The 23,511-nt window shown below is 38.0% G+C and overlaps 1 protein-coding gene across 11 annotated transcripts in view; it reads right to left on the bottom strand.

The window, feature by feature from the left end:
- The window catches only part of nrxn2b (neurexin 2b), a 661,917-nt gene that overhangs the window by 574,701 nt on the left and 63,705 nt on the right, over nt 1-23,511 (bottom strand). For all 11 annotated transcript variants that reach the window (XM_063470250.1, XM_063470249.1, XM_063470257.1 and 8 more), the window contains one exon: nt 18,309-19,704. In XM_063470250.1, coding sequence (XP_063326320.1) covers nt 18,309-19,020 — 712 coding nt within the window. In that variant the 5' untranslated portion in view covers nt 19,021-19,704. The remainder of the gene's footprint in view (nt 1-18,308; nt 19,705-23,511) is intronic.

Raw genomic sequence — 23,511 nt, 5'->3', positions numbered from 1 at the left:
AGACCTGATGTGGTAAAGTGCTGAAAAGGTCAGCGCATCTTCTGGAGTTAAACAAGGAAGAACAGCTCCAGTGACAATAAGGTAATAGCATTTTTAAGCTTGATCAGACATGTGAACAGCTGAACAATACACTTCTGAGTCACTATATTCTCTTTGGGACTGTCAGGTTTTTTTGCCTTGTCTCCTTACACTCTCCTTACACAGTCCCTATAATTTCCCTATAATGTCTCACTTTTACAATATTTCATGATTGGAATTGGTGACTTTGATTGACTTTGTTACCACGGAGGACCTAAATTAAACCAAAGCTAAGCAACAAGCATTAGGGGAAGGCATTATGTTTATTGTAAATCTCAGCTATAATGACAATTCAAAAAAAAAAGAAAGAAAGAAAAAAAACTTGTGGCTTAGTGGAATACAGAGACAACAGCTGGCAGGGAAAATTGGACTAGAAGCTGCGCCCATTGTATAAACTTGGCATGAATCCCTAGCAATAACAAGATTAACCCTATTTTCACATGAACTATGTTCTCTGCATTTACAGTGAAGCTGTGTAATCCGGGATGACCTCCAATCTGATTCAAAACACTGGTCTAACTTATCCCTTGGCAATAGGCCTATCCACAGGAGAGGGGAAAAGATAAAGGGTGGCCATTATCACCAGCATACATTGCCCCTGTATTCTACAAGTTGAAATTAGTACTGCAGTACATGCCCTTTCAGGCTTTGATAGTCAAAAGTCTTTTAATGAGAAGACTGTGAGTCAATATTTACCTTCCCTGCTCAGCTTGTGAGCTGCGTGTGTCAATGTATTTGTGTGTTTAGGGAAATGTGTGATTAAGTCCTTTTGCTGAAAAAAAGATGGTTGTGAAGAAATGTGGTGCTGTGTTGTGGTGACTGCTTCAAATCGCAAATTCTGTTTTCTTGTATAACATTATCTATTGTTGCTGATGAAACTGAGAATCGTCATCACGGTCCATGCTTGTATGATACAAAATCAGTTACATCATATAGATATACAGAGGCAGAGGAGTAAAACAACACAGGGAGACACTCCTTCTGCACCTTTGCTGTCCCTTTTGTTTTGTTATTATTTTCATGCCATCTGTCAGCCACAACGCAGAATTCACACTAAAGGCTTCAAACTGAGACCCGCACTCTCCACACATATCCTCAGTTTTTTGCATCTCCATAGACACACATGCTGGAAAGATAGTGTGCTACCCCACGGCATCGACAATGTGAGCCTCAAGCTGTTCCACTTTCCTTGACAAATATCACCTCAGGTAATTCATCAGAAACATGAGCCCATTCTTAAATGTTAAAATGACTCTACCACTAACATACTGTCTTAAAGCATATTTCTGTCCAACAAGCAGCCAAGTAGTCAACATGTCGTTCTAATTACAGCTAAAAAGTCATGGTTACAGACTCAACTTAACCCTTGTATTCTTTTTTTATGTTTTGTAATTAATAAACCTTCAAGTAAGATACATTTTGTGTTGCTAGGACAGTATGCTCAAGCTTGTTCATGTTTTTTATTACTGTGTCAGTTAAGCACTGCCCTGTAGCCTTCAACGTTCAGGAAGTAAGCCAGACTCGTCAAGTTACTGCAAAGACAAAAGCAAAATTCAATTTTGTGCAAAAATCTCTAGATTTATAATTCATGTGCTGTTCTAGAACCAGAACAATTTTATCATATTATCACAGTTCTTCAGTAAGCACAATTATTTTATTAAACGCTCCTCGTGTCAAACTGAAAGAAGCTTAAAATAGAATTGAAAAAAGTCAAGTTTTATTCTCTGTGTTATGAAGTCTGAATCGGTGCTGATGAGCCACAGGTAACAACAGCTTGCAACTTGAGTGACGGCATTACAGCAGCAGGCACATCAGCAATCAGACTTCATTTCCGAGTAATTTGGTGTTGCTCGAGCTGTATTAACTCCATAGGCGGTCCCGTCTGTTTGGAAGGCTAAATTAATAAATAAATGTCATAGACCTGGTCCAGATCACAAGAGATCTATAAAGTAATCACGAATGTCACCCTACTTATGCAGAAACCCAAACTGATGGCACCTTAGTTCATTTAGGTGGTCTCAAAAGGCCAATTGAAGTCCCACGTGTTCTGATCAAGGCCTCTATTTCACATGTGTGAGTGCAGTGCAGGGTATTTTGCACCTGTATTTACACTCACATGCTCAGTTGGGCCTGTGAGATAGCATCAGAACCTTCTGTCCCACTTATATCAATATTGTCGTATTCTAGTAACACGGGTCTTTGGCTTGTTTAGAAGGGAGATTACAGTGTTTATTATAAGACCAACTGGCAGGTGTTTGATTGGAGTTCAAAGGGGGTGGGGGAGTGGGGGAATAGTAAAGGGGAGCCCATGGTCTCTGTTAACAGGAAAGTCTTCTGAGTCTTGCTTTGGTCCAAACACTCATCTATACTTTCACACCCTTTTTACCATGGCCATTTTCCCAAAGCCTTCCCTGCCTCACCATGTTTCTGACTGAATGCACAAACAAGATGTCCAGGACAGAGCCACAGGGGGTCATCTGATACATGTAGTTGAAAGGATTTCTTATCAGTGACAACACAGTGCAAAATTATTTTCACCAGCAGCCTAAGGTTACAAAACAAAGGCGGCTGACTGAGACTATGAGTATTCAGCTTTATCAGTATTTTTTTAGTCTCTCTCTTGATCGTTCAACACATGAGTACAATAAATCAAGCTTGTGTTTGGTTCCTTAAGGTTTTTAGTGCGGTGGACCCCAAGAAAGCACAACCTGACCATGCATCAACCTGCTGTGCCACAATAACAAGAACGATGAACACAACAGAGTCCAATCAGAAAGGACCAGAAATGAATGTTGATAAATGACTTAATGAAACATTAATGGAAAATATATGATGATTATGTGTAGATAAGTGTGACAGATAAGTGTGTATTTCTCTTGGTGGGGAATTTGATAGGGGGGAAAGCATGAATCTTCTTCTTCTTCTTCCAGTGTAAAAACTGGAAGAAGTCAATTTTAAAAACATCTCGCAAGTGCTAAAATGTATAGAGAGTGGAATCAGCAACTGTACTAGAATACAAAATAGTGCTGAAGTGGTTCTGGACAGTAATAAATATTGAAAGGACTACAACTCAAACTATAACTCATATGAACATCAAGTTAATGATATAAAGTCAAAAATATCAACAGTAGAACTGGATATGAGAAAGAAATTATTCACTATCAATGGCCTATGGCATTCTTTGATTTCATGGCCAAAATCTATTCAAATAAAGTTGTAATAAACAATATTACTCGAGTTTAAATCAATACTAAATATGACCTGAAATTAAAAGGAATCAATTATTGCAAATGCAAATTTTTCATGTACATGATCCTGTCTTCCAAATTATTAAGTACGTGGTTTTGAATCCTTGTTTCATTTTCAGATCAAAATTATATGAAGAGAGCTTTAAATTGATTGACTATAATTACTTTGTTGTATTGCATTCCTGTTATTGCTGAGTGTGAAGTCAATAACAGCAAATAATCACACTGGCAGACATTGGTGTGCTAGCATACTAAGATATGTAGCTTATATTTTAGAAAACACTATTTGAAGTCTTAACTTACTGTAATACTTGTAAAACTAGTACCACAACGCAACTAATATATGCATTCATTCCTACTGCTATAAAAAAGAGAAAGGAAAGGAAAAAAATGTATTTTAAGTTGACAAACAGTATCTTTCAGTTTACAAATGTCAAATTGCTGAGGTACAACATATCTGACTGAGTGGATGCTAATACTTCTTTTCTAGATACTTCAGCCTCTGGGAAGCTGTTAATTAACAGTTTACACAAAGACAGGAGACCTTAAAGCTGGAAAAAAAAGAAAATCAAGCCTAATTGCATAAAGCTTTGCCCCAAGTACTCAAAAATCTATGCTTATGAAATTTAAAGCAATTGATGTGAGTACATTAGGATAACAATACTGGATAATCAACACAGTAAAACAAGTTATTGATTTGCTTTGTTGTTGTGTTAGAGAAGCCATCTGATGTCTGATGGAATGATGTCTGAATGTACCGCACAGTGAATGATGCTTAATTTGACCCATATAAACACAATTCACAATCAAATAAAGTTTTGCATATTATGGCTGTTTTATTTCTAAATGATGTATATCATGTTTGTATATCACATGTGGAAACTCAGTGCACTAAACAGTTGTTTATTGCAGTAAGCCAAAAGCAAAGGTTACCTTCAAAGAGACATTTTTTTGTTTTGTTTTGTTTGGGTCCTACACTTCTGTGATAATGGGGATGGATAGCAAGTGACATGTGACAAGGGTGTGTGAGTCCGACTTCCCACTCAATTTTGTACTCGCAGAGTGACAGCTGGGGTAGAGAGCAAGCTTTAATTGCATGTGATGGACAATCACGCTGGCAGGGACCTTCAAACCAGTAGAGGATCACTGGGAAAAGGGCAAGGAAAAAAGTGGGCTGGAAACATCAGAGTGGCATCCTCCCTGAAAACCATTCGCCTGATTGCACCCACCCCATATACATCTACCACCCCACTGCATCATACAAGTCAAAACAAACATGAGCTGCGTGTGCACAACACTCACTGACTCCTTTGAGTCAGGCAACCTAACCTCACACTTTAATCCAGCTTGCTTGCTTAATGCTTGCTTTTTTGCTTCTGCAAGGAGAGGCAATCTGCATAAGGGAATTCATACGGTGCGCAAAATGGAAGGAATTAGGGGATTAGGGATTTAAGGAAATCTCTCATCTGGAGCAATTGTTACTACATTTTCCTTTTTTTCTCATTTTTAATCACCAAAGACAAATTAAACACTGGATCAGAATCAGTTATTGGACTGTAGACTGATATATGATGGCCCTCAAAAAGGAGAAGAAAACATGAAAGCAAAATGTAAGAAGAGAGCGTGGAAAGAGAGACTGAGATAAGCAACATCCTTCAAAGTAAAAGGAAGTGAGCTATATTAGGACCCTATGCCTAAATAGGGAAATTTTGCTTTGCTGTCCATTCAAGGAAGCTGGGAATCTATCAACCAAAGAATAGAGGCCCAGGAGCATGTATTCTTTGAACTTGGGATTGCTCAACCAGGAAAATGGTTTTACACAGTTGAGGGTTGAAAAAAACATGTGGATGAGTAGCAGAGACTGAACAAAAGCACGGTTACACGGGTGGATGTGGCAGTAAAGAAAGCAAGATGGCAAGACTTCTGTTCATATGCCGATTATTAGGCATGGGGGAGAAATAAAGACAAAATAATAGTTTTCTTGTATTTTTCTAGACAGTGACTAAAATTGTTCAACTGGAATACTTCATTTTGTTAGCATCATCAAGGTTCTACTCATAATGTGACATTTCACATATACCTGCAGTCAAAGGTTGCATAATTAGGTTGTAGGTCTGTTTGGAACATCCAGTATGTACTACATCTTATTGTTTTTTTGGGGTTTTTTTTTGCCATTTTGTAGTCCGCTTTGAATTATCAAATGTAGATGAAATTACTGTGCACTAAAAACACACCAAAGTGCAGCATATACAGAAGCTGTACTCGATCATCTTCTGTCTATCTTCTGGAAGATGATAAGGTGCATGAAACTGCAAATGCAATTTCCTTAGCACATGAAGTATCCAGTGAACTATACTCTCTATCTGCACACAACCCATGATAATTGGGCTACAGCTTCTTTAGAATTAGTTGAATGCTTAATTAGTATGTATTACTACATGGTAAAAACTGCATTTATTATCTTTTGCCATGTTTTTCTAGTTGGATACAGCAAATTTTAGTTTGTTTTAGATTTGCGTTCGCTACAAAGACCACGCACCATGGTGGATCAGCAGTTAGTAATAGCCCACACCTGCCCCACGTGATGTTTCATGTTTCAATAGTAACCAATCCAAACACAGGACATAAATTCTTTCCACCACAGAAATCTGCACAATGTGTTTGAGGTCTGCTTTTGTGCAGAAAAAAGGCACAAGTAGGTAGACTCTACAAGCTTGCAAGGGAAAAAAAACCTAAAATGTCTCAAGACATTCTTAAGTCCTTTGCATGTTTTTGCCATGCAGTTAGTAGCCATTATTTTTTAGGAATTTGTAATGATAGATTACCATTTGATTTACCTTCCTTTCTCCTTTTCATGAAGGCAAGGTTTTATAATTTGATTTGTTAATTGTAATTTGGTCATCTTTATTATATTATATTTTATTAAATTTGTTTACTTGTTATTTTGGCCTCCGCACAGCCAAAAGATTCACCATAGCTCTATCAATTTGAAAATAAGTCTTGGGACCCTGGAAAGATGGGTCAATTTATCAGATACTTTTAAATAAGTCCACATTAACTAGGATTTTCCAATGTATTCTACGTTCTGTGATGAGCAATCTTCTTCTGAAAATGTGTTTTTTGTATTCTGAAATTGCTGCCATTTTGGAAAATTGACGCTGTAATTAGGAAACTTTGTTTTACTAAATCTAAAAGCAATACAACACAATATAAAATACATGAAAGTATTTCTAGAATCTAACCTGCCCATATTGCAATAGCAAGACAAAGTAAAATTATAAAGTGGAGGGGAGGAAAGAAGTCAGATACAATCATAGCAACATAGCGACTGCTGCTCTGCAAAGACCTTGTCCCGACAGCGCACAGCAGCAGCAGAAAAAAGCAGAGAGGCAACACAGCAGCTTTGATAAACACCAACAAAATCTCAGCAATCAAATCCAGTGGAGACTTAAAGCATGTACTGCTTCATTTCACTTTATCAGTCTTGTTGGTTTGGTGTAGGCCTACACTCTAAGAAATGACACACTGATGTTGGTAGCATTATGTAAATGTTTCATGTTAAAACTAATGCCACCAATTGATTTTTAACTTTAAACACAAGTATGTTGTTTTGAATTTAATTAACAACATAATATTTCAATACAACAAAATGCAATAAATTAAATCCAACGTAAAAAGTTCATTTAAAATGAAGAGCACTTTAATTTAAAGAGGATTGTCCTAATAGGCTCTCCGTACTTCTGAGTTTGCACATGTGCAGTGTGGAAGTTTGATCATCCGCCATTTTCAACTGAGACTTGCATATGCTTAGCATCCTGGATAGAATCCATCGCCATCTGAGGATTATTTGGTAAGTACAACAATTTAAGGATGACAAATTTGATTAATGTATACTAACTGATAAACATCTGACACTTTCGGGAATACTTTTGCATTTTTTATAAACAAATGATGCCTGGTAAATTTTTTAACATTCTAGCTTGTATACCTCTCTCACGTGTTAGAAGTATGAAAACATTTAACAAATATTGTTGAACCTGCTTCGGTGTAATTTTCCAAAATCTTTTGCGATTCCTGTTAAGGTGAGACTTGCCTACTAAGACCGACAGTTTTAAAAATTACTCCCAACATCTACCGCACCTGCTCCCTGACATCAGTAATGACCACTGGGAGCGCCAGCGATCCTGTAGTTTGAAGAATGAAATGAATGTGTAGTGTATTTTAGAAATGTGCATCAATTAAGTTGCTACATTGTTTGAAAGAATTCGACTCCATGTTGATTTCTGGTTTAGTGTCAAACGCAGGGATTTAAGCGATTAACACTTTGATTTGTAAAGTATAAGACATGCGTTCATCTGTTGTCATTGAAGTGCAGAATAATGTGTAATACTGTTATATATAATGCATTTAACTCCTTGTATCAGTTTCCATTGGTTATCATCGCTACCGAAGACAGGAAATCATCAAAGACATGCCATTCATTGCAGAATGTCTGTGAAGGTTCTCAGTCATCCAGGTCATCGTAGACTAAGGAGCTTGGAAAGAAAAGCGTCTGGACTTCTTGAGTTGCTTGAAGACGTTTCACCTCTCATCCGAGAAGCATCCGAGAAGAAGAAGAAGAACTGAAGAAGCTTCTCGGATGAGAGGTGAAACGTCTTCAAGCAACTCAAGAAGTCCAGACGCTTTTCTTTCCAAGCTCCTTAGCCATTCATTGCAGAGGTCAACAACAGTCGGCCTGCCCTGTTTTCAGAGACTGAGGTAATTCTAACTAACTTTGTTATTGCAAGTCATTTTCATAAGAACCTAGATTTGAAGAAGAACAAAGTACTGTAAATGGTTAATTTTAAAAGATACAAAATGTTTGACTGAAAGTTGTAACATTCTTGCATGTGGCCTCTATTAAAATTAATAGTGAATACTCTCTAGTTGTAATTTTTAATATGTTTCAGGTTGTTGCGGAGTTCACCCGCATCACCATGGTCCCTTTGTTGTCGACTTTCATGGCCAAGCTGGACCACTACGCTGACCACCTTCTTAGAGTGTTCAAAAAGAAGGGGGGGACAGCTAAACGCAATATCAACTTAATCATGGCAGCCATGGATGGGGTATGTATTTTAGTTGACCTTGATTGAGCTCTGAAATTATTTGAATGCTTCTTAAACTTCTGTCTGTCATTAATCAGAAATTTTTTTCAACTGAATATGTGTATATCTGAATATTTTGTAGATACATGTGAATCAGTGACATGCAGTCAAGTGAGGCACCTTAATGAGAAGTAAAATACTAACAAAAGAGAAATTCAATTTGTACACTAGATCTTAAATTTGCTTTCTGTGTGATTTCAATATTTTTATGGTCAAAATTGCTGTCATTACGGATTTTCTGTTCAAATACAAGGTAAAACGCTGAGAGGAGGCAATGATGATGCTGTGTCTCACCGCGGACACACACATGCGCAATCCCACTGCTGTTTCTCTAAATCGCCAACGTACATGTTTGATTACACATGCAATACAGATGATGACTTTCTGCAGACTACCTCATTTATTTGACAAATGTGTGTTACATGTTTAATGTTATTGGTCATAAATGTGCTGCAAAAATGCATGGAGTGAGGCTGATGGAGGGCAGTGCTGAACCCTAAAGGCAACATGTATAAGAGGTACACGTATATGGATTCACAGTGTAATCACATTACACTGAGAGCGCCATTGACACAGTGATAAAGCAGCGCACTTAGGGAACATCAGTAAATTTCACAAAGGACAAATTGACACCAAATCAGTCCTAAGCAATGAGACACACCAATTTTATTTCAATGCATCACCTATTTATAAATTAATAATTAATCAAATTAAAATTAATAATTTTTCTATAATTGCTTCCAGGTCATTTGACCAATTTATTTACTACACACAAAAATGAGACACACCAAACCAAAATAAATTGTAATGCATCTTCTGTAGGGCTGGGCACTTATTGCATCGCTTATCAATATTGTGATAACACACGTCCTATGTGATTAAAATGATAGACTGCTTTTAAACCTCTAAACAAATATATGATAATTTAGTTGAGACTATTACTTCCATTAATGGCAAACTTATCATCAATTCAACAAGATAAATAACTGCTGGTTTGTCTAAATAGCACATTTGCTAAGTTTAATTTGCAGTATTTGTATTTGTGAGGCTGCATTGATAGATTTATAGGCAAAAATACTATTATGATCTTTTATTGTAACTCTTATTGTTAAGAAGCTTGGAAAGAAAAGCGTCTGGACTTCTTTAAGTTGCTTGAAGACGTCATCGTCTTCTCGTCATCTCTCATCCAAGAAGCTTCTTCACCGAAGAAGCTTCACTTTTCTTTCCAAGCTCCTTAGACTACGATGACCTGGATGACTGAGAACCTTCACAGACTTATTGTTATCCACAAAATGTCATGATAGGATTTTAAGTCCATATTGCCCAGTTCTAATCTTCTATTTAATTTTAATATTTTTAGGGGCACAATTATTAAATATATTGTTGAACAATCTAGAATTGATTAAAGCAAAAATGAAAGCTTTCACGTAATGTCAAAATTGAAAAGCTTTGATTTTTGTGTTCATATATTTGTTAATCTGACACAGAGGAGTCAGTGCCTTACCAATCATGAATCTCACTGCACGTCACTGATGTGAGTTATGAAACATTGCTTAATCACTTATCTGGATTATGTGTTAATATTTTTGACTTTGTTTTGTAAAGAGGTTGAAAGGAACCAAAATAGGAAACTTCTCTCATATTGAGTTCTTATCTCCACCAGAATCCCAGCGTTGATGTTCAACGGGAATGCATTCTGAAAGCTGTCTGTGTCTACTTAAATGAAAAGCCAGATGACCTGTTCAAGGAATTCTTGGTAAGTTAAAAAAGGAAAATGATCAGTTATTTTCCTTTTTTTAATTTGGGATTGGAAATGGAAGGTGGACTTACTTTTCCATATGTATATGTACGCAATTAACTTATCTTTTTCTTTTATCTTTATTTAAAGGATGTGGATCTTGGTGCAAGCAGAGAAACGGAGCAGCTGACTTTGGGAGTCTATGTTGTCAGACATGAAGGAGCAAACTCTGCAGATACACCTGAGGACATTGGTGTCATCATAGAAGGATGCACTGTGCTGCAAGCTCTTAGTGATGTGGCAAAGTGTTGTGCCCTCCTGCTTGGACTAATCTACAGTCTAAATCTGAGCTACCCAAAGCACCTGAAATACACATTTGAATTTCTTCAGAAGGTGCTGATGGAGTTGGATGGGAACAACCTATCCATGAAGGTGCAGGTTCTGAAAAACAAACTGCTTGTGTGAAACACCCTGCACTGAACTATAGAGGACACTGAACTTTAAGGTTCTCGAACCCTTCTCCTTGCACTTCATAAACTGTTCAGTTTGAATTGCCACAGGAACTTCTGCAAGGCCTTTCACTTTTCTGCATTCTTTGTTCTTGAACCTTTACCAACATCCAACTACACTGAAAAAGACTGCTCCTAACTTTGGACTTCAGTTTAAGTTTTGAAGCAAAGGTTATTTTTCTAAATATGGACAAAATGACACTAAAGTAATTTCTACCTGCTGTATTGTGGGCTTTTCATTGTAGCCCAATCAAGTTTAAATTAAGTCATGTTAATAGTAAAAATGTTGGAATCACAACGCTTTCCAGTTTTAATCATTTCAGTTTAACATGACATTCTGTATCTTGTCTTCCTGCACTTAAAATGCACTTGAATATATGTAAAGATTGTTTAGGAAAAAAGATCTAGAAGCATTTGAATTGCTCAAAGTGTGCTTCAACAAGTTTTACACAAAGTGTTATTAAAGTTAGGTTAACTGACTAAACTTGTTCGATTTACTTAATTTACAAACTTAAATAGAGTAAGTTGCAATTCTGTTAAAGTGATTTAATCCTATAGTTTCAGTAGAGCATGTTTTGGGTGAGTAGATTTATCAGATTTACTTAAAATTTCTTGTTCAAATTAAATATATCATACATTTTATATTTCACTAACCCAGTTGTGTGGAACCGGTTGACATAACTGGGTGGAGTAAATACAACATGTTATTTCTCAAAGTAAGTACAGCTTGTTTTGGTTGAGTAGGTTTTATTTAGTCTTCTCAATTTAAATCAACAAGGTTAGTTAGATCAACATTATGATATTCAGCTAATACAACATGATTCTTTTGATTTGCATTTAATTATCCAAATGTTATCAGATGTACTTAAAATTTCTTGTTCAAATTAAATGCATCATACATTTTATATTTCACTAACCCAGTTGTGTGGAACCGGTTGACATAACTGGGTGGAGTAAATACAACATTTTATTTCTTAGAGTGTAAGTTTAGTCAGCCTCTGTTGTTACAGCTAGACATATACCTGATAAGGTTATCTATAGAACCTCTTCAGGCGACCTTACAGGGTACAGCCCTCTCATTAGCACTATACTTATTTATGTATACAGGACAAGATAATTGGGATATCAATTATCAGACAGTGAGCCCCCACCATCCCAACCACACTCACTCCCCCTCATCCCTCTGTATGTGCCAGTGGGAGGCACAATTATCACCATGATGTATGACTCTCTTTCATGTCCTCTGCTCTTTGCTCCAGGCTCATTGTGTCACCATCCAAACACAACTTTTACCTTAGAATTCAAGGTCTAAACACGTTCAGCTCTTAACTGTGATGTTTTAATTAATCATTCCTGTATTGTATACAGCATACAGAATGGTGTGAGATCTGAATGCAGTACAATACAATATGTAATACAGCTGGAATGTAGAATTATTGACCAAACACACCAATATATATATCCTATGTACCTTAAATGTCTCTCCTAAATGACAAAAACTACAGGTTAGATGTGTATTTTTTGGTCATTATCACTGGTCATACCGACATTGATTGGGCTTAATATTGTTACAGTGGTACAGCAAAGGTATTCAGAATAACATTAACCATACATGTCTGTGTCATATATGAGCAAAGTGAAAAGGCTTTGTTGTTTCACTTTACAATATTCACATATTTAGTTTTTACGTTAGGTTACACTAAAGAATTCTCCGAAAGAGTATAGAAGTAGGGGAAAACCTTTAAATAATGGCATTGTGCATATATGACTCTTGCACTATTCTGAGTAGTGCTCCTCCAAATTGACTGTTAGTAAATCTTGAGTGGATGTACATGTTTTAATTGGTCTCATTCACACTAGTTGTATGGATACACACTCACTTTATGTATGTACGGATACACTCTGTTTTGCCTTTGAAGTAACAACACTGACCGTTTTCACCCAATCACTGAAAATATACTTGAATGACCAAACACAGGTTAATAGGTATAGGTAACAATATCTCGATTGTTGAGTTTTTCTTGATAGCTTCAAATTTCTTTAGGGGGAAGAAAATATACAAAAAATAAAGAAATGAAAAAATGGAGAGATATCTTTTCACCACAGGCCTGATGACCTTATCACAAACAATGTTTTCTTAGTAAAGTCAAAAGTTCAGAGAAACTCAAAAATGTTTTGAGTCAAACTATTTCGAGTTTTCAGGGCATTTTCCCTTTCTTTCAGTGTACAAGACTTTCACCTTTTTCTCAGAATGCAATTTAAGACAAAAAATAACATGTTTACGTGGTAGATAAATTAAAATGTCAAGTTCATGGGTGTTGCAGTGTTAAGATGTTGACTCCTTATCTTTCATTGCAACAGCTGATAAAGCAGATTATTCTGGCTTGTTGGGGAAAACCACATCTGATGGTACAGTGTTAAAACATCTCCTCGGGCTATAAAAAGGACAGTGTGTGTTTCAAGCTTACTCTTTGACTCCCTAACCACAGCTCTCTCTCTCTCTCTCTTCCTCACCCTGCAGCTAGAGGCTCGCCTGAGGTCACAGCTTGCTTTAAGATGGGGGTATGCAGGGTCCAGGCGCGTTAACTGTGGTGCTTCTCAGAGACCCAGGTTTCTGCTTTATTCCAACACGTATAACAAAAAGTGATGATGGAGGTGAATTAGAGTCCAGAGAGCAGCAATAATCTAAGCAGCTGTTTTTCAACAATTTTCTATTTGGCACTTCCAAATAGAGACATGTGGACATAGAGTGGTATATACACATGCTGTGTATAGTTGACTGCCAAAAACGGTTAACATCCGATTTTGCGTGATGTTCCTAAATATCATTTCTTGTCAGAGGCTAAAAAAACAACAACAACAAAAACAAAACAAAAAAACAAAACAAAACAAAACAACTTAGTTAAATTTAAACTAAGTTAAATGTCTGAATTTTTAGCATTTTCACATCAAAATCTCATCCTTATCCAGTGAAACTAACAAACTTTTGCCAACATCTGACTTACAGAGGCAGCACATTAGCAGAGTTAGCATAGTCCTTCTTTGGTATCTTTAACTGGCATTCAAGTACAGTACTGTAGGTAGGCCATGAACATTTGAGCCACAAGGATACACATGAAAATTCAAAACTGCTTCAGGATGCCAGTGTAAAATTCCACATCACATTATCTAGCCTGCTGTACCTACCTGCTGTAAAAACAAGCAATGTGTTTCCATCAGTGGGACATCTGAGGAACCCCTATCTGGCACATTTGCAACAAAGATCAATAATTTCCATATTCCTGTACTATTTACAGGCTTGATCTTATTCTGAAGTCCAGTTTGTTCAAAGAAGGAAGAATCTTATGAAGAATTTATGCCATGCAGAATTAATTTCTTTTCAATGAATTCTAATGAGGGTTCTGACTATGGTCCATTTATAAGTTCTAACAGCTTAAGTCTGTCAAGTTAGCTAGCAATTTTCACTCTATGTCAAACACCTTTCAAGTTAAGAGCAAATCCAGTTTCAAGGTAACCTGAAAAACGCTTCAGAGTTTGCTGTGTAAATTAATGGAACAACAATCATTTTCACAAAGTAATTTAACCTCTCATTACTGTGAGCTCAGCTTTCTTGCCCTACAATGCCATTTGAAGGTCAACACACGAATAAAGCTTCAGGTCAGCACAGATTCTAAAACCAGTTTAATTACAACCCCAATGGTAAATTATAAAATACAATTATAGCAAGTGCAGTATATTTCTGTCCTTTATGTACTGTAAATAAAGCACAGAAATGTTTCAGCGTGTTTGTTAGCCCAGTCCTTAGTATTTAGCATTTAGTAAACCATTTTTGAGGTAAAATGTGAATTTTCACTTTGACATCAAGTCAATTAAAAAAATGAGGCTGTTTTTTATGATGTCCACCTTCATTCCTCATTCTGTCTGATCAAACTTAACCTGAACAATTTTGATGTAAATGAGTGAAAATACTAAAGTGCCAGACATAGATGAAGGCAGCTAAGAGCTGTGTTAGATCACTGGTATTCAAATTAATGCAACAGGAGATACAGACTCCACAAAGCAGAGAAATAACATAAAACATACTGTGCTTAAGGGAATTGAAATGGCACAACCTCCCTGGATTACAAAACCTCAGCTGTCACATCTCATTTTCAGATTGAACTTTAAACCAACATTCATCTTTAACAAAGCATTCAAAAGTCTGGACACGAATATTTTCACAGTGAATTAGACCTGGATAATAAATGTTTTTACTTATTTGTTAAAACTGCATTATTACAGGGTGTCAAAGTGTTAACACTGAATATTCAAATATCAATTTTTGTAAAATACTTGACAACATATGACACTGCAGTTAAAGTCATTGAGCTTTCTGACACTGGGCAAGAGTTCTTCTCTGTACTGGATACAATCACCAGTTGCTAGGGAAAAATGTGTATTCACCTACTGGTTGGCAGTGGTTCTTGGAGGTTGCTGGCTCTTGCTAGGCGAAATTAGTTATACAGAAGGTGATCCACCAAAAAAAGTGATTACTGCGGTTGCTAGCAGATTGCTATAACTAGCTTAGGTTTTTCATGTTTGCCTACAAGTACTCCCTTACTACTATCCAACTTGAAAAAGTGCAATGCAAACCACAAAAGGAAACATGGCACACTTTTAAGTTCTACATCAGTGCTGCAGCCAACATGTTTCAAAGAGCGCAACTTTTATTTAAAGGCAGTCTCTATTTCCAGTTTGAGTTGCACTTTTCAGCTTCAAAACAGGTTGGAGAGTAGCTGGCTAGTGTTGACTTGTTGACTTGTCAATGGCATGGCATAACCTAGCTGATAGATGATAGATGATCTGCCGCTGGGCAATGCTGGACACATCGCAATCACAAAACAGATGTGTTCATCTCATTTTTCTGATTGTTTTTGTCTCAGGTGCAGGAACATATTTCTTCTAGTTCCGAATTAGCTTCTATTCCTTTTACCAAATTTAGTGGTCTGTCAAATACCATACTTTGCAGAACTAAACCTGCCCAACCTTTAATACAACTATAGCGATAGATCTGAAGCAATTCTTAGAGAAAAAGTGTAACAGTTATGATGGTCTACAACAACACAAACAGCTTCATAACTAAAACGGTTTCTTGTCAGATATCTATGTGACAAACAGTAACGGAAAACCTCACCCATAATGTTATCTTTTTTTTCTTTGCAGCCAACACAAAACAGAAATGAACTAACTGTCTTAAATAATGTAGATCGCAATATTACATGTTTTAATAATGTGCAGAATCATTGCTGGCATCTTGTGCTGGTTATTTTATGTTCTGAGGATAATCAAAAAGCACATCACAGATCAACTAGACCAATAACTTTATTGCAAGTGCCATGTCTTATCATTAAAAAATTTCCCACAAATTGATACATTCATCCTCTCTAAGGAGAGCAGACAGCAGCTCCTTAAAATATCAAGAAAAAAAAGGAAAAAATCTTTCCTTTGACACGGCCCCTTCACCACTGAGCTAACACAGTGAGACATGGATTTGTTAGTGCAGACATCTAAAGGGCCTTAAAACTGACTGAAAGTGAGAGTGAAAGACCTTTACATTCCCACCCACGTGTTAGATAAAAGGAGTAAATACACCGCTGCACTGGCAGTCAGCCATAATGACCCAATTTACGGTCCTCAAACCAAAGAACATCTCTGGAAATAAATTAAGCCTGAGCAAATGAAAATCTTCATGTTACGCTCCTCATTCTTGCTCTCTTCTCCATTTCTCACGACTGCAATCGCTCTCTCCACAAATTCCTTGTTCTGATTCTCTCCTCCTTACCTCAATCTCTATTCTCTCCCTCTATCTTACTCTCTCCATTTCAAAAGGACAAATGCTTCCTGCAGTCACTGTAGCACTGCATTGGTATTCTGCTCTCAATTTAGCTAAGAGCAAGGCAGCAGTGTCTACTTGCTGCAACCATACAGCAATCTGACACAGGGCACAGAAACAGAAAGCGAGAAAAGTCTTGAAGAATTGAAGGAGCTGTGAAATATGAGAGGGAGACTGGAAGGAAGCGACAGACCGACTTATACGGCTGTCCAGCAGTGACATCATTTGCTGTGCTATAGGGTCACTAAAGAGCAAAAACTCATCTGCATTAATTAAAGGCTTCTGTTCGGCTTTTTGCAGAGAACAAAAGCAGCACAGTAGAGCTTTTTAAGCTATCTGAGACAGCTCCAAACTTACACTAACCCTACATCAAAATAAATCAAAAGCTTTGATCTAAATTGCACCCACATGCTAATTTTATTCTTATTACTTCAGATCTATCAAAAGCTGGACTCCAGTAAAACATTTTGTTTGGGTTGATTTCCTTTTGGGGCACCGTCAAAGCTTATCTGCGAGCGCCACAAAAGTCTAAAGCATCAAACAACTGTCACATAACTTTTGGCAAAATAGTTATCGACCTTTTCAACATTCTATAATTACAAGTGATTTCATCATGCAGGACCAGGTAGAAGCTACTAAGTCAATTGATTATTTTAAAGGTTACAATGCAATAATAGACCATAGTGATAATGGTAATGAAGACCACTCATCCTGCATTACAGTTGATCAAGATACAAAATAAGTTCTGATGGCTGCATCGAGAGTGAGAGAATTCCCAAGCAAGGTGTAGAGATGCAGACAGGATGAAAGAAAGAGGGCAGAGATAAGTGAAGGGGGAGGAATGTCAGGAGTAGGAAGTGCTGACAGCGGGTAAAGGTGAAAGAGAGATAAGTTGAGTAAGGGAGCAAATTCGAGAGAGACATGGAGGGGGAGAGGGGTGACGAGAGGTGGAAAGTCCAGATAGACTTGAGAAGAGATGGTAGGAGGTGAATGAAAGATATGCTACTGGATGATGAGAAAAAGACATGGAAGAATGTGAAGGAGAAGGAAAAACCATAGATATGGAAATGGGATGTGTCAGTGAAGGAGGGAGCCAGAGGTTTAAAACAGAACTGAATTTGACATGAGTTGACAGCGTATGAGCATATCCCAAGAGCAAATGAAAGCAAGAGCAGCATGTACGCCAGAGACAACAGGCTTGGAAAGAAAGAACGAAAGAAGGAAAAAAGAAGTAAATTCAGTGAAAAACACACAAGAAGAAAGCCAGCTGAATAGCAGACCTTCAATGTGTGATCTTAAACGTGAAATATTCAGCAGCTTTGATGTTAAATATTGTTTCTGAATAAGTCCCTGCTGAAATCAAAGTAGCACCTGTGCCATGTCTGCAACTCTTGTATGACTCACATAATCCCTAAAAAGAGTGATCTTCTTCAGCAATTCAATCTTTAAAGAAGGTTCTTAAAAATAGTGGATGAGAGAATACTGAAAGATCATGCATACTTTAAGTAGTCTATTCACAAAGTCCCACACCCTCCTCCTTTTGAGCCCTCACTGGATCAGCACCTCCTTCATCAAACATTGTTAGAAGAGACTTTCGACAGCCTAAACAGTGAAATGAGGTCCCTGACCTCTCTGCAAGACTCTGACTTGAACTAACCGCAAATTTTGCACAGCAATTATAAAACAAAGACAAATAGAAGAGTTATGATGGTGCCTTACCTTCCTTGCAGTACTTTCCCTTGAAGCGAGTGTGGGTGCAGTCACAGTGAACTTCTCCATACTGAATAGAACAAAACCCTCCATTGAAGCATGGGTTCTGTTTGGTGCAGAGGTACTCCAGGTCGCTCTGAATACCCTGGCTATTGAGCAAAGTAGGAGGCATCTCTCCCACCTTCAGATTGGAGATCAAGCCCTGGAAGGGTGGTTCATACTTCACTGTGCTGGATGTCAGTGCAGACAGTCGCACGTCAGGTGGTATCCCACCTACAAACAGGTCACTGACCACTGCCATTTCCCTCCTCTTTGACTTGACCTCTGCCACTTTTGTTTCCCCATCTACCATTAGCATGGTCTCACGGAAGTTGCGGGTAAGCAAGACCATGTGCCAGCGGTCGTCATTCACCCGTATCTCCATGTGTACGGTGGCTGGCTCTGCACAGTGGATGGCAAAGCGCAACTGGAGGCGCCCACCGGCAATCAACAGCTCCAAGAAGTCGCAATTACCGCCATCGTCCAGGTAGAGTACCAAGGCTTTGCTGATGTTGGTCTTGAGACTGAAGCTCAGCTCACCCACTGATCCAGCTTCCCAGCGCCCATAACGTGCCCACTGGCCAGGCGCCCCACCGAATTCCAACATATTCACTGTAGTGAGCAGGCTGAAGAGGGCCAGAGGCCACACGGGCAAATACACGATTCTTAACCCCCTTGTCATGCTCAAAGTTCTGGTGTGTCCCCCTTCTTTATTAATTATGTAGGTCTAATGAGCAACAGCTCTCTCTTCACTGAGGAGAAAAGACTGTAATATAAACAGGAATATAAACAAGAAGTATCATATAGTACTGAATTCGGTTATAAAAGTCAATGGGTAAGCAATCCTCACAGGTGCTCTACTACAATTTGACTGACCAATAAGCACTTTTTTCTCCTCTCTCTAGTGTTCTAATTCTTCTCCTTATCCTGATTCTCTCCTTCGTCTCTCCATCAGTTGGTGCCTCTGGGACTGAGGAATAGGGGGAGAATAAAAGAGGGGGAATATGATAATTTCAACACAGTTGTTTCTTCAAAAGCCTCTTTGTCTATCCTGGACCAAAAATAGAATGTTCCTCTCTCAAATCCAGATCTCAGAGCAATTTCCAGGAAATTTGAGCTGCTGCCAAAAGCTTGGGGGTGGGGTGGGGGAAGATTGTGATCTTTCTTCAGGAGGAGAGCAAGTAGAAGAAAATGAGCAAAAGAGGGAGGGAGCTATATAGTAGACGGGTATCAGAGCCTGCTGGTGTCTGCTTGAGCATTTGATGTGCTCATCATTTTCAGTGTAATGCCATTCTTCTCCTTAAACTTACAGAACACAAAGATTTACGCAGGTATGGGTTCCATGACTGTGATGGGTGCTGGCAATCTGGGAGAAACAAGAAGAACAAAAAGACAGAACCGTCAGTTACATGCAAACACTTTACATTTCAAATTAGTTGGTAAGCAATTAGCCTGATAGCCTTAATAGATATTTGATATGGTATTTAATTTTTTGCTTTGCCTACAGTTTTGCACACCATATTCTATATTTAATAATCCCTACACTTTTATTCAGTTCAAAGCTGACACTTCAAAAAAGTTTGCCTACAGCCATCTAAGTAAGTTTAGCAATTTTGTGTGGCTCCAAACATCCCAAAAGACCCTGAATAAAATAAATGTCTTATTTCGTCTGCTTGATTGTTTGATATCCAGTAAAGAAAGTTGCCATCCACACGCAACACACACGCAACATACGGTTTTCAACAGAATGAGGTAATATTTGATAAATCACAGCCCCCCATAGTGGTGCACACACACTTTACGGATATGCATATGCAAACACACACATCATTAAATCAAATGCAATTCAGACTGGAGTGCTGGAGAGTCAATAGCTATCTGAATAGCTGGTCTTGACCCTAGGGCTTGACCTAATCCCTAGCCATTAATTCTTAAGTGAGATTTAATTTCAATCTCAGACAGTCTGCAATTAAAGCTAGGCTCACCCCTGCTCATGCTCCCTTGTGCTATCCTGCCTCGCTTCAAAGTGACAACAGAGATGATGTTGGCATACATGAAGAGGAGCGAAGAAGAGTGAGTGAAATACAGAGAAAGGGAGAGCTGCTACACTACAACCATGATCTCCAAAGGCCAAAGCTTAACATCAGTGGAAAAAGATTAGGGAGACTAGAGGGAAAAGAGAGCAGAGGGAGGGAAACAAATAAAGATGGGACCATTTTTGTTTGGAAGACGACACACTGATAACACGACAAATGAATGCTGCCTTTAGATGGCTGTTGTGAGGTTATATTTGTCACATGGGATATACACCCAGTGTCGCTGGAAGGGTGGGACATTGCATCACATATGTGAAAAAGCACAATGCATTACTAGATTCTGCATGCAAAACATAATAATGATATCAGTCATATTTGGTTATTTTTTCTATTATCTACATTCCTAAATTTATGCCCAAAATCAGCTGTCTGTGTCGAGTGCAGAGCTTCTTTACATGTCAATGAGTTTCTGACAGAAAAGGAAGGCTAAAGATGAATACGTAATGTTTTATGATTGCAGCTTTTCACAAATCTCATATGTATACATAAGATACCAAACACATGGCTAACTGTAAGTCTAGATGTTGTTAAATGCAAAGCACAGTGAGACAAAATGTCTACAAGTATGTGGCAGGCACACCATCCCTCTAGGAGTGATAAATTGAGGCTGGTTTATTTTGGTCTCACCAAAATAAACGTCTCAGAGACGGCGCTCTGTATCAGTATTTCAATACATTCTTTTCTCTTTTGCAAGAATATACACATAAGTATGTTCACTACACAATAATCACTTTATTAGAAGTAGAAACAATCTTATGTGCAAGCATGTATATTAATTGATTTATACATTATATGTACATTTTATACAATGACATGTACAAGGGAACATTAAACAGATTGAAAGTTTGAGAGTTTACATTCGTGCACCATTATGGGTACATAGCACAAAAACATTTCCTGGCCAAGAGATTTTTCTGTCTTGTTGGAGAGTTTCTACCACCAAAGGCAACCAAACATTCCTTGCCTTTCTTACTGCTGCATTTATGAAGGTTACCATGCTGATAGTCAACATATCCTCTACGCTTTCTCTTTCTGCTTATTATATGATCTTAGCTGGCTTGCCTGATTGTTCTGTTAAATCCCAAGGACACTGAGGAAACACAGCAAGTCTCAAGAGATAACTAGAGCTCAGCGAATTGTACCATGTGCTTGTGATTGATTCAGGTTGCACGTGCAGCTGTTTGGATTTAGCAAAGCTACTGTCCCTATGTGACTGTGCAGTGTTACGCTGAAGTGTGTGTAATCTACTAATTTCGGGACCTGCATCTGTTTCTTTTCAAATACTCCTCAGTGGCTCTCTCCATGGCACTTAAACCCATTGTTTTAACAAAGACAAAATCAGCCTTAGTCAGTCAAATATGATTTACTATTGTTTTAATAGAATGTTTGCTTGATATCCCTCTGGCTAAAAAATCCAAACTAAGCTACAGCAATATACTAGACTTAAAACACAGTCTGTACCAAGTCTCATACACCCTGATCTTACTTAATTTGTACAAAAAGTAGAACCTCTGCAACTCCCAGAACGACTACGTGGTCATGTAAGCCACCACTGACCCATTTCCTCGCAGATTAACCCATGGGAATGCTTCTACTATCTTGACAAAAATTCTACCTCAGCACTGCTAAGGGTGTCTGGCTTAAATCACACTACACACTAAGTTTGTGGTGGAGGTGTGGTCCCTGGCTCAGCTGCAGGGGAGGGGTGGTGCAATGAGCTTAAGGGGGCGGTGCTGGGGACACAGGTGAGGCCACAGGTGGTGACGTTCCCACTAATGACAGCCTTCTCTATTATAGTGAGGCGGGAGGCCAGTGCGGGGTGTGACAAGACCAGCTCTGAGAGGAGACTGAGTGACATTATTTGCAGAAGATATCAATAAAATCTGCAACTGTGAGCACAATCATTGTGTGTGTTGGGTCCATCTTTACAAAGATAGACAAAGGTTTGATAGCTACCAACAACAGAAAACCAAGCCAGTTCCATTTTCTTTATTTAAATGTCTATACTCATGTCTCTGGCTGGAGTACTAAATCAGATACATGGCAATAAGATAATGGAAGCCAGGTTATTTGAGAGAGTTCTAAAAGTTGTCAATAAACAAAAGTAATGTTAAAATGGCCAAATCCAACTGAATGGCGAAAGAACACAAACCATAACCACAACTTATTAAGGCAAGCAAGTCTCAGTACAGCATAGAAATGTGGCAAAAATTGAAAAAAAAATTACAAGTTGATTAATTGGCCAAAATGTATACAATAACTGGAAGAATGAGAGAGAGTAAGAGAGAGTGAGAAAGAAAGACAGCGTGTGAGAGAGGGAGACATCAGTCACTCAAGTCACAATATCCCCATGTAGGTGCCATGCTGTGATACAGATACCACAGCACTGAGACAGAGCAGAGAGAGATCAATAGAACAAGCCGCTTAGTTTGGTTTCTTAACCTGGTTGCTTTTAGACATTGCTTCCCCTTCCGACTATGGATTGCTACAGTGTGGTGAAAAATTAATTTACAGCTGAATTTCCTATTTACAATCACCAACGGCAGGCAGGCAAAAACAGTAGACCTGATTAACATGTATTTTAAGTGTTGATGCAAAAGTAAAGGATCCATTCTTTCTAATTATAATAATAGTGCCTTGAACAGAATTTGCTAATGGAAAAAATGACTTAACTACACTATCAACCTCCCAGTGAAAGCATTGTTTAATTTTATCTTCTACTACAATGTTTCACTTTAGACAATATCAGACGCCGGTTTAGTGAATGCCACCCTATTCTAGTCAAGGGGCTCAAATGCCACATACACCCAGTAAGGTAAAACTATACCATTTAACTAAAGTATAGTACAGTATAGTATAGTCATCCACCCAGCCACTTCAGCTTATCCAATTCAGGATAGTGGGGACAGCTGGGATCTATCCCAGCTGCCATAGGACGAAATGCAAGGAGGACTCTGTAAAGTATATAGTATATAAAAATAATAATAATACTACTAAGAACAATAAAAATAATGTTTACATTCTCCTCAAGAATGCATTCCTTTTGTTACAGTCCTATTTTATCTGGGCTTTAATTG

The sequence above is a fragment of the Pelmatolapia mariae genome, linkage group LG3_W, assembly GCF_036321145.2.
Source record: "Pelmatolapia mariae isolate MD_Pm_ZW linkage group LG3_W, Pm_UMD_F_2, whole genome shotgun sequence".
Taxonomy (NCBI): domain Eukaryota; kingdom Metazoa; phylum Chordata; class Actinopteri; order Cichliformes; family Cichlidae; genus Pelmatolapia; species Pelmatolapia mariae.
This window is presented reverse-complemented; position numbering and strand designations above follow the sequence as displayed.